The 12,505-nt window shown below is 47.9% G+C and overlaps 1 protein-coding gene across 5 annotated transcripts in view; it reads right to left on the bottom strand.

Annotated features, from left to right (window-relative positions):
- PRICKLE2 (prickle planar cell polarity protein 2) overlaps positions 1-12,505 on the bottom strand; it is a 308,954-nt gene that overhangs the window by 43,430 nt on the left and 253,019 nt on the right. For 4 of the 5 annotated variants that reach the window (XM_045578962.1, XM_036430629.2, XM_036430630.2 and 1 more), the window contains 2 exons: positions 4,875-4,988; positions 980-1,117 (listed from right to left, as the gene is read on the bottom strand). In XM_045578962.1, the coding sequence (XP_045434918.1) occupies positions 980-1,117; positions 4,875-4,988 (252 nt within the window). Of the gene's footprint in view, positions 1-979; positions 1,118-4,874; positions 4,989-5,294; positions 5,337-12,505 lie in introns of those variants that run through there. The other variant, XM_036430632.2, reaches the window with a different exon arrangement.

Here is a 12,505-nt window from a genome sequence, read left to right as displayed (position 1 = left end):
TCGAGTTGGGCAGCACCAACTGAAGGAGGTTGGAATGCCCCTCGGATGGGAGCTCAGGGGCAGGTTCTTACAGAAAAGAGGCGGAAGCAGAGAAAGCAGTGGTTTGAGGGGCTGTGACTTAAGCAGTCACCTTATTTGGGAAAGCCTGATTCGAATTTGTGATTGATTGTTCTTAACTTTTGTTTTCTTGGATTCTAGTGCATTGATTCTGGCTTAGGTTTTGGTTTGCTACCGTACAAAGCAGTAGAGCCACCTCAGTGTAATGGCCTCTTTGTTTAATTACTTTAACGAGACAGAATCTCATTTAATCGCAACATCTTTCTATGACATAGACACTTGCTGTCCCCATTTCCCACCCTGCAAATGTCACTGACCCTGGGAACGAGGCTGACCCAGGTCCAGCAAACTCCACTTTCTAAAGGACTCGTTTAAAATATAAATCCATCATATGTCAACCCCTGGCCTAATTCTTTCCAATGGACACTTAACCCCCAGGCCCTGGCCCTCTGTCAGTTCTCCTCCTTCATGCCCTCTGCCCTGCCACACAGGCCACTTGGCGAATCTGACCGAAATGTCCTGCCTCAGGGCCTGTGAGCCCTCTGTCCCCGCTGCCCCCGCTGCCCCTCCCCAAGGCTTACGTGCTTCCCTCTCTCAGCTCTTGCTTGTTTTTGCTCAGAAGCCACCTACTAAGGGGGGCGCCTTCCAGGCCACTTTATGAAAACTGCAACCTCACCCCTATGCCCAGCACTTCCTGACCCCTTCCCTGCCGTATTATTTTCTATGTTGCTTATCTATGTTACTGTCTGGCTTTCCCCGCTAGAATCTAACTCCTAACAAGGGCAAGATCAAGCTTTTAAACGTTTGTTCACTGCTGTATCCCTGTGCCCAGCACAGCGCCTGGCCCCAGCAGGCACTCAGAAAGTGAGTGAAGGGCAAGGCCAAGGGCAAGCCAGCCCGGCAGTCCCGCCTCCACGCTCACCTGTTCACAAATGGCTCCCGTCATGGTGACCGGGAAGGGCCTGACATTCCCTCGGCCCAAGTTCTCGCGCTTCCTCTGGTTGCTGAAGAGCTTCAGCTCCCGCTTCTCCTCCTCGTCCAGGGAGTTGCAGTATCGGACCTGAAGGGACGCAGAGGTGGAACGGAAGAGTCACTCTTTGCTCTTCCCCTTAGGATTCCCGAAGCCCAGGCCTCAGCTTTCTCAGCAAACGTGCCCCTCTCTGGCCTGGACTTGAACCCCGCCAGGCTTGGGGACATTTGAAATGAGTCTCTGACTAAAGGCATCAAACTCGAGAGCCCAAGGCTTGGACAGGATGAAGGTCTGTAGCTATTCCTCATCCTCACTGCCTCACTCTGCTCCCCCCAATCCCAGATCTGGGACTTTCTCCTTCTTTGCAATGGGTTTGCATGTTTTGTTTTTGTTTTGTTTTTTTAATATATTTTATTGATTTTGTACAGAGAGGAAGGGAGAGAGAGAGAGAGTTAGAAACATCAATGAGAGTCATCGATCAGCCGCCTCTTGCACACCCCCTACTGGGGATATGCCTGCAACTAAGGTACATGCCCTTGACCAGAATCGAACCCGGGACCTTTCAGTTCCCAAGCCGACGCTCTATCCATTGAGCCAAACCGGTTTTGGCGGGTTTGCATCTTCACACTGATTGCAGGGTCCTGATGCTTTCATGGCCGGGTGCCCAGGTAAGTGGTCCTTCACACCGATGACGGCTCCAGGCCAGCGAGCCAGAACCATTGTCGGTGGGCTCACAGCTCCTCTTCTGTCACCTCGTTGTTGGGAAAATGGGGAACCAAAGGCTTGAGACTGAAGAGTTGGCTCAAAAGCATCTGTGTTGCTTCATGGGAGTCCCTGCCTGCTTTTCTGTGAGGCGGAGGAAAAAACCGCCTGCTGGGCTCTGGTTAATGGATGGACTTGCATTAAGCTATGATCCTTCCTGTCAAACACAGACCCACAAGTAAGGGAGGGACATCATGGACATTCCATCCAGTATTTCCATCTCTTCCCTTAGGTCTGCACATCTTGGGAATTTTGTCTGAGTCTTGATGTACCACCTACTTAATGGTGCTGTTGTGATTAATAGTAGGACAATTAGTAACAACAGGAGAGGAGCAAAGGGAAGGCTAAGTTTTTTTGTTTTTTTTTTAAGGCTAAGTATCATAGGCATGTCATTGGGGCAGTTTCGCCAGAAGGTAAAACTTTGCACTCCCCAGTGGTCCAGCTAAAGGATGAGAGACAAAGGCTCAGTAAAGTTGGGGGGTGACAACCGAAGGTGCTTTCCTGTTAGGCACACCTGGGAGCAGGTCCCTGGCCAGGGTAGGCATGGCCACCACAAAGGCGGGAAATTTGGGATTTTTGGTCCCCTGAACGAAGGAGTTCGCTCTCTTAATTCCCCTTGACTCTCTGGTTTTCTCCTGGCTCTTGGTGTGTTTTGGTTCACTCCTGGCTTGTGGGGCTCCCCTGCATTCCCCTACATGGCCCATGGCCAACCTCACCCGCGATGGACTCATGGACTGCAGCCAGCCTGATGCTGACGTGGCCCCGGCTCCAACATGGAAGGAACCCTGGACCCTGGCTCTGGTTTTAGCTCTACTGACGCCCCACCACACTTCTTCTAGGACTGGACGGAGGGAGATGGGAGGTTGGAAACCCAGGGATGTAATTCCATGCAAATAAAAATCACTCATTCTCCCGTGCAAGTCTCAGAAGATTCCTTTTCTTGAGATGTAAGGACACCACCCCCAGCACTCAGTGAGGAAAGAGATACCCACTTCCACCGGTAACACTTATGTACTGTTTTAACACTGACTCACTTTTAAAAACTTGAATAGATTTACTTAAAAAGAAAGTATATTATGATTATAAATGGCAGATCTGTATTGCCTGTAAAAAATCAGAGGGCGACCATAAGCTAAAGAGAGAAGGAAACCACATGGCTAGATTCTACCCGGATGCTTTGGCCCGGGGGAGGTCCTCAAATGCAGATTCTTAATGCAGCAGCTTCCAAGCAGACACCAGGAGGATGGGCAGAGGCGCTACAGCTGCTGGCTCCCCCTAAATGCCTCCCTTTGTCATTCACACGGAAGGACATACAACTTACAAGGAAGTGCTCTCTCATTACATACTGAGAGCATACTGCCTTGCCCGTGTCCCACCTAAAGTCCCGTGTCTATCACACTTCGGCAAACGTTGTCCTAACCCCACCACCTGCCTGCCTTTAGAATAATCTGAGCTTCAGAAGGCTGACTGAAATGCTCAGATGACTACCAGCCAGATGGCTACAGGGGGCCCTTGAACTAGACTGGTGCATCCTCATTTGAAAACCAGGGTGGCTGCAGATATAAAAACTGTCTTCTCTGGGTGAAAAAAAGAAGGATCACATATTCACTTTAGGGTCACCCTTTGTTCTCCACGGGCTGAGCCTAGATGGGTGAAACTGCTTCCTGGACCCCATGGAAGGAATTCTCACCAGCAGGAAGGAGGAATTTGAAAGGTCTCTTTTCATGAAACCACAGTTAACCTTTAACAGAAGAAACCATTAAAAGCAGCACAGGGAGGGTCAGGTCCCTCTGCCACATAAAAAGTGAACAGAAAGAGAAACGTCTTCCTGTGGATGTTTCTCCCCGGAGAGAACCCGGGCCCCCAGCAGCCCAGACTACACGGTTACACCCCTGACACTCCATGGACAAGCTTTTAAGAAAGGCACACCCCTCCTGCTTGTAAAAACCCGCATTTTCACTTCCAAACTAGTTAACCGGGCATCAGGTTACAAGGTTTGCTCTCAGCTTTAAAGAGAAAGCATTATTTATACTTTTTTTTTTTTTTTTTTTTAATGAAGTCTGAAATGAACAACAGGAAAGGGAATGCAGCCCTCTTTCTAGGAGTGGCCTCCGTGTTTAAGTTTTTGCTCCACTTATTCAAACGTACTTTTGTGGCTCCTGATCTATCCTTTTTCTTTCAAACGTGGGGAGGGAAAGACTAAAAAGCACAGTCACTTCCCTGGGACCCAGCTCGCGGGTGGGGCTGTGGATGGGAAGCTGGTGTCTCACCAAGGGGTTACCTCTCTTTTCAATCGAAAATTATGTTTCTGTTTAAAATGTAATAGAGTTCAGTGGGCAATTCAATTCCACGGGATTACAGTTCTTACAAACCAGATACTTAAACATTAATTATTAGTTTACAAGTCTAAACCCCTCAAGCATGATGAGCTTTTAAAAGCATATTTTAAATTGCTTTTATGGTCAATTTATCTCCAAAGATAAATGCCTGCTCACAGTGCTGTGGGTACTGGTTCAGAGGAAAGGACAGCCTGCAGGCCATACTTTCAAGGGTGCAGAGGGTGACCTCAGCAAGTTGGACTTTAAATGACAAAAACACAGGTTTTCAGAGCTGCACATCCGGACACATAGTGTCTGCTGCCATGGGCCATGGGGGGAAATGTGTGCGCTCATTGAATGTGAGATGACGCTGAACATTCAAGCGAGTTGCAAAGTCTTTGCAGGGTTTGCACTGCCCAGGGAATCTCCACCGTCCCAGGTGCTCAGGAAACCAGCCTCGCTCTTTTTTCTTCAACTGAGAAAGCCTGGACTCTACCTTCCAATGTCCCTGCTCCCTGGTGAACCCCAGAGCCTGGCAGTGCCAGGTGAATCCAGCCCACGGTGAGATTTTGCTTTTAGGTAGTGCTCTCCAGAAGGTGTCTGACAGCTGCGCTTGGCTCTAATTAAGGAGGCTAACACCTAAACTGAACTGCCAGAAGGTTTCTTTGGAAATCTGGACCACAGCATTCCAACCGTGGAAAGGTCAGTATTCAGGGAAGGTTCTAAGGAAAGGCTTCCTGAGATCCCCCCACCCCCCAGCCCCTTACCTCATTGTCATGCGGCGGCAGCTGGTGCAGTAGCTGCTTGATCCGCAGCTTCTCCCCGGGACTGTTGACATACGGAACCTTCTCCTCGGGGAGACAGCTGTAGTACTGGTGAACCTGCGGGGGGAAAGCGCACAGGTGAGCGGCCCGCGCCACCATCGGAGGTGATTCCCACCGTAGGACACGGGCTGCTCCGCGCTGTCCCACCCTGCGGGGAGCACCGCGGCACACGTCTCTCACTGCCAGCAGAGAAACTCATCCTTCAGGAAAGAAGCCAGCAGGTCCCCCATCTCTTGGGGGCTTTCCCTCTCCCTACGAGGGACAAACCGAAGCCCACGAACTCTCCTGGAAGAAGAGAAATCAGCAACCATGTGGGCGAACCCGGAGGGTCGGGCTTTCTGGGGCTCAGGGAGCTGCCTTTACCATTTTTCCCGCTGGTCTCCAGCAAGTAACACGCCTCCAGAGCCAGCGGGATGTGTCAGTGCCTGCCCCGGCAGCGCCAGAGTCAGAGCCCGTTTTTGGCGCTCACACCCCTCAGCCTCCTCCTCCACGCAAAGCCCTCCGGGTCCGGAGCCCTCTGAGAGAACAGGCCGCAGCTCCCATCTGTCAGAGAGTCCCTGAATCTGGGATGCAGAGCGTGCGGTGAGAAATCGTCAGTAATAAGAGTATTCCTGGACATCCTAGAATACTCTTGCTTATGACAGTGAGGGCAGATTCCTGCACTTTCTAAGCTAGGTTAACCCTAACGATGACTTTGGGAAGCACCAAGCACCTATTTTTTGTCTGAGAAAAGAAAACATTCTACCACCCAGCTGCATGCAAAACTAGGGGAGGGAAAAGCTGACCCAAATTGGAGGTATGCTATCATATAGGAGAGACACAAACAAACAGAAACAAACAACCACGCAAGCTCAGATGACATCATGGAAAATACTTTCCAGCTATCTCTTAGCAGCCTCGTGACCAGCTCTTGAGAAACAAGGCATTCATTCATTCATTCAGCGACAGAGAAGACAGAAGACTTGGTCCACTCCCGAGTTTAGCGCGTCTTGAATATATATTCACACAGTTTTGGGAACGCCGGGACGAAGAGTTATGACAGCTCTGTCTACTCTGATCTCCAGAAAGGAAGTCGTAAGCAGAAGAAGAGAGGGGAGGAAAGGCTTTGCAATGACAAGGCCTTAAAAAAATTTGAAAGCCATCTTTATTTTCCTAACAAATAATCGTAACCATTCACCACCATGTGCATATCATCCTCTTAATCAAGTCCCAGAGGCAACCATAAACAGTCTTCTCATCTCAGACCAGCTGGCGTGGGGAGGCCGGGCCTCTGTGAGGCTCCCTCAGGCACCTGGCGGGGAGCCCCATCCCGGGAGGGGGAGAACCGCTCCGGGTTCTGGGTGCCCACAGGTTACAGCACTCTCCAGAGAAGACATGAAAGGCCGGATGATGAGTTTGTTTGGAATTGGATGCTGGTGCTGAGCCCCTCAGAGAGCGGCACCATATGGCTCCTCAGGTAAGTGCCCAGCATACAAAGCAGACCCGGCTCCGTGCCTTGGAGAAGGAGAAGGGCTTTGCCTCCCGAGCCCAATCACTGCTTGTGGAAAAGCCTCACTTTGCAGTTCTCACAACACCCATGATCGCTACGGAACCATGGGGACAAAAGTGAACGTGGAGCGAATCCCTGTGGATGCTTGCTAGTGAACTAATTTGAGCGGTATCTCCCCCTCTCCCCTCTCCCCCGAATTATTCACACAGCCCCCTCTTCACTGCCCAGAACAAAGTCATCCCTGGGAATCCTTCTGATCTAGCGCCTGAGCCAGGCCCTCTCTGACACTGTCCACAGCTGGCCCAGGTTGGAGTCTTCCCTGCACCGTTTGTGTCATGGCCAGGGAGGCCTGCACCCCAGCACGGCTGGACCATGCCTGTGTCATCAGCAGTTCACACTAACCACTCAGAAGCCTCATTGGAAGATCGGGGCGATGCAGTGAGCGTGGTGGCAGGGCATTTGCCCCCTAATAACAACACAGGACATGAATGTACAGCAATTAGTATGTTAGCTAGCTTGGCATACTCCACGTGGAACAATCCAGAGGCTTCCTGGACTTCCTTCCATTTTAAAATGTAGGGCAACACTGTCAGCGTGTAGTTAGACCAAACCTGCCCCTCCCCACACACCTCAGTCTAAGCAAGAAAGTTGCAAGGAATAAAATGTTACTTAAGCTAGTTTGATTTCAGAGATAAAATGGAAAATTATTATAAAGGGGTGATGCTTTCTCCAGAAACTCAGCAGTACCCTCGGGGCTCATGCGGAAATGGAACCTGCAGTCAGGAATTCTCATCTCTCTAAGCCCAGGGTCCTCTATCCGTCTCTCGCTGCATATTTGCTTCTTACCTTCTCAAAGCGTAAGGCTCCCCACAAAACTTCGGTTCCTGGACTGACTAGCTTTGCTCAAACCCAAATCCCCCAGAAAAGGATCCTGACTGCCCATCTTGGGCAAGATCCACACTTGGAAAGCAGTCCCACACGCCTGACCCTGGAGGGCAAAGGAGTCCCCAGCATGCAGTGACAGAGAACGCCAGGAGTTCTTGGGAGATAAATAAATACCTTAGTATGCTGTGTGCCATCCTCAAGACTTTGAATTCCTTTTTTAATTATAGTTTATATTCAATATTATTTGTTTCAGGTGTATACCATAGAGATTAGACAATCATATACTTTAAAAAGTGTTCCCCTGATATTTCCAATATCCACCTGGCTTCATACACAGTTATTACAATATTATTGACTATATTCCCTCTGCTGTAATCTACATCTCTGTGACTATTGTGTAACTACCAATTTATACTTCTTAATTCCTTCACCTTTTTCACCCATTCCCCATCCCCCTGCTCTCTGACAACCATCAGTCTGTTCTTTGTATCTATGAGTCTGTTTCTCCTTCGTTTGTTCATTTATTTTATTCTTTAGATTCCACATATAAGTGAAATCATTTGGTGTTTGTCTTTCTCTGACTGGTTTATTTCACTTAGTTCAATGCCCTCTAGGTCAATCCATGTTGTCACAAATGATAAGCTTTTGTTCTTATTTATGACCGAGTAATATTCCACTGTACATATGTATCACCATTTATTATTATTATTTTTTTTTACTGCCTCGTGTATTGATGAGTTCTTGGGTTGCTTCCATATCTTGGCTATGGTAAAGTATGCTGCAGTGGGCATAGGGGAGCATATATATGACTGTGAATCCTTAAACCAGACATCTTGTGTTGTTTTTTTATAATTCAAGCGAATGGATTACCACTACTGAAAAGTGTCTGTTCTATCAGTATTCCAATAATGTCTCATATATAAAATGTGCTAAAATATTTTCTCACAGTAATTTGGTGGATGCTTTAAAACTGACCTAATTAGTGGGATGCCCCTTTATTAAAACAGATTAACTAGTATTAATTAACAATCTACCAAAACACCCCTGTGTCCTGTTGTAGGTGATCTGACTTGCTCTGAGGAAGGACAATGAGTTTATCGAGCCTCCTCCAAGCCTGGCCCAGTCCAGGAGAAAAAGTCACCTTCTCATGTTGGCTTCTGTGTCTCCACCTGGTATTGATCTGACTTTCCAAGCTCTTTATTGAGCATGGAGGATTAGAAGATGGATGGGAACGAGGGAGAATCCACGCTTGAATTCCAAATCCGTCTGGCCTAACACAGAAATGCTGCATGCGTTACCCTCTGCCATCCTCTGTAAAAACAGGACTATATGCCCCAAAACACACACCAGAGGAAAGACTCAGTATACTTTCTGGGGCTCCAAAAAGGAAATTGGACACCACCCCTGGAAACCCTGCAGATTGCTCATTTAGCCCCAACATGTTTCACTTGTTAATTTTTACAAATAAATGAGCAAAGCCAACAGAATTGTGTCAGTGGTGATCATTACCAAGCTATTACCTGGTATGTTGATCTTTATTTTTCCTCTTGTGTGTACTGATGTATAGAGCAGGTCAATTGAATGTTCTAGAAACTCTGGTCCCTTTAAACATTCCCAGGTAGAGGTGTCTCGTGATTCTGGGTGAAGCTGTACTAGGTACACCCACCCCTGCCACCACCGCCCCGCCCCACAAAAGCATTTTGAATACAATACACTGGCTTATGAAAACCAAGTAGCTGAAGGCCTTCATTTAAGGTGTTACTCCCAGCAGGAAGGTTTGGCAGTACCTTCAGTCTGTCTGGCGGATGGTCAGAACTTAGTGTGCAAACAACGTCCGCAGAGCCAGGCCTCACCCTGTTCCAGACACCGGGCTTGTTGGCACTTTTGACAGCATTTCTGCCTGGGCACAGACAAAAGGGAGGCAGCCGCTGGAGAGAAAAGTGTGCTAATTTAAAAAAGTGGGCACCGTGCTTTATTTAAGGTGCGGGGTCTTGAACTTCGGCTTGCACCAGAACCCTCAGAAAGTTTTGTCGAAACACACATCGCCATTTCAGTAAGCCTGGGGTGGGACTGATCATTTGCACTTTTTAAAAATATATTTTTATTGATTTTTTTACATAGAGGAAGAGAGAGGGATAGAGAGTTAGAAACATCGATGAGAGAGAATCATCGATCAGCTGCATCTTGCACACCCCCCACTGGGGATGTGCCCAACCAAGGTACATGCCCTTGACCGGAATCGAACCCGGGACCCTTCAGTCCGCAGGCCAATGCTCTATCCACTGAGCCAAACCGGTTTCATCTGCTCATTTGCATTTCTAACCACCCTCAGGAAACGCCCCTGCAGTGAGTGGTCCAGGACCAGGATTTGAGGTTTAGAGTTACCCTAGGGTCTCCCTCCACATCAACCCCAGGAGGCTGCCAGGCAGATGGCAGGGTTTCTGTTTGCCCCAGGAGATCCAGGAAGCCCAGAGGAGGGGAAGCAGGTGTCCAATCCCACTCAATTCTGCGCATGTCTTCTTCCAAACCCGCACATGTATTTTAGCCAGGGATTCCAGCAGCTCTGGCAAGAATGAAAACTCCTCCGGGAAAGGGCTTATGAAAGGTGGGATATTTTCTGTATCAAAAGCATCCCTGGTTTCTTGAAGATGGAACACAATCAAGAAGTCAGACTTTCTTGGTTGACCTCAGATGCAACTATCCCTCATTGTCTTTGAAGAAGGGATCCATGAGTATATTTATTTATAGAATGCTCTTCTGCTGAAATGTTTCTACACACATATCTTGTGAACCCACAGACATCTTCTTAAACAGTCTTCCCACAATACCCCGGCCTGACGATGTAAGGGAGTTGTGATAGGTATGGCTGCCCCATCCATCCATTTTCCTCTCTGCCTTACTTAATAAGAATGCCATCACTTTTCTCTGACCATCAATATACCCAGCTAAGACCAGTATTTCTGTACCTCGCTAGTAGCTATGAGTGACCATGTGAATTAGTTCTAGCCAATAATATGCAAGGGTGTGACTTCTGAGATGGCTCTTTTAAAGGGTGCCAAACAGTTGGCAAAGGCCCCTTTTTGCACATTCCCCCTTCTTCTTGCTTCTGGTCTGGAATGTAAATACAACGGCTGGCGCTTCAGCAGCCACCCTGTACCAGTAAGTAACCTTAAGAAGGGGAGATTAAAAAAAAAATTTTATATATATATATATATATATATATATATATATATATATATATATATATATATAAAATTATTATTATTATTATTGATTTTTTACAGAGAGGAAGGGAGAGGGATAGAGAGCTAGAAACATCAATGAGAGAGAAACATCAACCAGCTGCCTACTGCACACCCCCTACTGGGGATGTGCCCGCAACCAATGTACATGCCCTTGACCGGAATCGAACCTGGGACCTTTCAGTCCGCAGACCGACGCTCTACCACTGAGCCAAACCGGTTTCGGCAGAAGGGGAGTTTTTTATTACACCCTGGATCCACCATAACAGCCCTGGATTGCTTATCTCTGAACGTCTTTTACCAAGGAGAGAAATAAACTATTTCTTTATTTACAACCTCGACTGCTAGGAAACGAATGCAATTCCTAAATGATTCATCAATGGCTCTCAAACGCTAGCAAACGCCAGCATCAGGTGAGGACCTTATTGAACGTAATCCTCAATTTCATCCTCCTGGGTCTGACAAGGAGCTCAGAATTCTGCATTATTTTTGAAAAATATACTTTTATTGATTTCAGGGAGGAAGGGAGAAGGCGAGAGAGTTAGAAACATCAATGATGAGTAATTGATTGGCTGCCTCCGGCATATCCCCTACTAAAGATCCAGCCCACAACTGGAGCATGTGCCCTTGACCAGATTTGAACCAAGGACCCATTGGTTCGCAGGCTGACGCTCTATCCACTGAGCAAAACCAGCTAGGGCCAGAATTCTGCATTCTTAATAACACCTCACGCCACGCTAGGAGAAACACTACTTGGAGGGGAAAGCAAACAGGGCTGCACAGGGTTAAAGGTAGAACTCCTGGGGTGTAATCTCCAGTGCAGGCTGGCACATTCAGAAGGTCTCAAAAGAGCCCATCTTAACCCAGACACCAACTAGAAGATGGGCCTTCATTTCACAGTCTCCCTCTCCTGCTCTTTGGGAAGTTTGGAACCTCGGTTAATCTACTTCAATTAGGGGAAGCAATATCCAGAATTCGCCTGAGGTCTCAGAAGGCAGGTGCTGCAGAGAAAGGAGAGAAGCTGCCTGAATTTGCAGCACGTGGTGGTTTTTATGAAATGTGCCTATTAGCTCCCAAACGGGGACCTGGAGAACAATCAGGCAGCACTGCAGCGATGAGCCGTGGTGAGGGGCTGCTCTGGGGGGCCCGTTTGCTCACTTTGCCCCTACTCGCCAGACTTCCACTCCCCACGCAATAGGAGGAAAGTGCTACTAAGTGGCATCTTAGCGGTAAAATCTTACCAAGTTTGGCTCCTTTCCGTTTCTCCAGGAGACCCACATTATGATTTTAATGGGTTTACTCAGGAAGTAATTCAGGATATAACCGGCTAAAATCTAGTGCCTCAACAATGTCTCCATCATGTGTAAGCTCCCATAGGATTAGGAGAAAGAATCAGAAAGAAAAGCTCATTTGGGGTATTTTCAAAGAGGAGTGTTTCCAACACTCCCCACCCCCATGCACATACTTTTTTTGCTTACATCCGACAACTAATTCAACAGCAAACTGTGTTAGATGTGGGTTCAAGATATATCCAGATTCCAGTCACTGCCCCGCCGCTTCACAACCGCTACCCATGACTAAGTGCTCACGGGATTGTTGCCACGACCGCTCTGGATGTTGGCTTTCACCTTTGTGTCCCCTAGTTGATTCTATATTCACCAGCAAGAACAAGAACAACCCTATTTGACTATAACCCAAGTCCTGTAGCAATTCTCAAAACCCTTGAGGACTCCCCATCCTCCTCTGATTCAAAGCCAAAGTCCTTCCCATGATCTTGCTCCCTTAAGACCTGGCTGACCATATCACCTGTCATCCTCTGGTCCAGTTCTGCTGACAATGGGCTCCCTACTGTCCTCTCCCATCAGAGCCTCTGCGCTAGCATTCCCTGTGCTGGGAACATTCTTTCCCAGATATTTACATGATGCCCATGGTCACTGTGTCAAATCTTTGCTCCAAGA

The sequence above is a fragment of the Pipistrellus kuhlii genome, unplaced genomic scaffold (assembly GCF_014108245.1).
Source record: "Pipistrellus kuhlii isolate mPipKuh1 unplaced genomic scaffold, mPipKuh1.p scaffold_m20_p_11, whole genome shotgun sequence".
In the NCBI taxonomy this organism is placed as follows: domain Eukaryota; kingdom Metazoa; phylum Chordata; class Mammalia; order Chiroptera; family Vespertilionidae; genus Pipistrellus; species Pipistrellus kuhlii.
The sequence above is the reverse complement of the archived record's forward strand: the minus strand, read 5'-3'. Positions and strand labels throughout refer to the sequence as shown.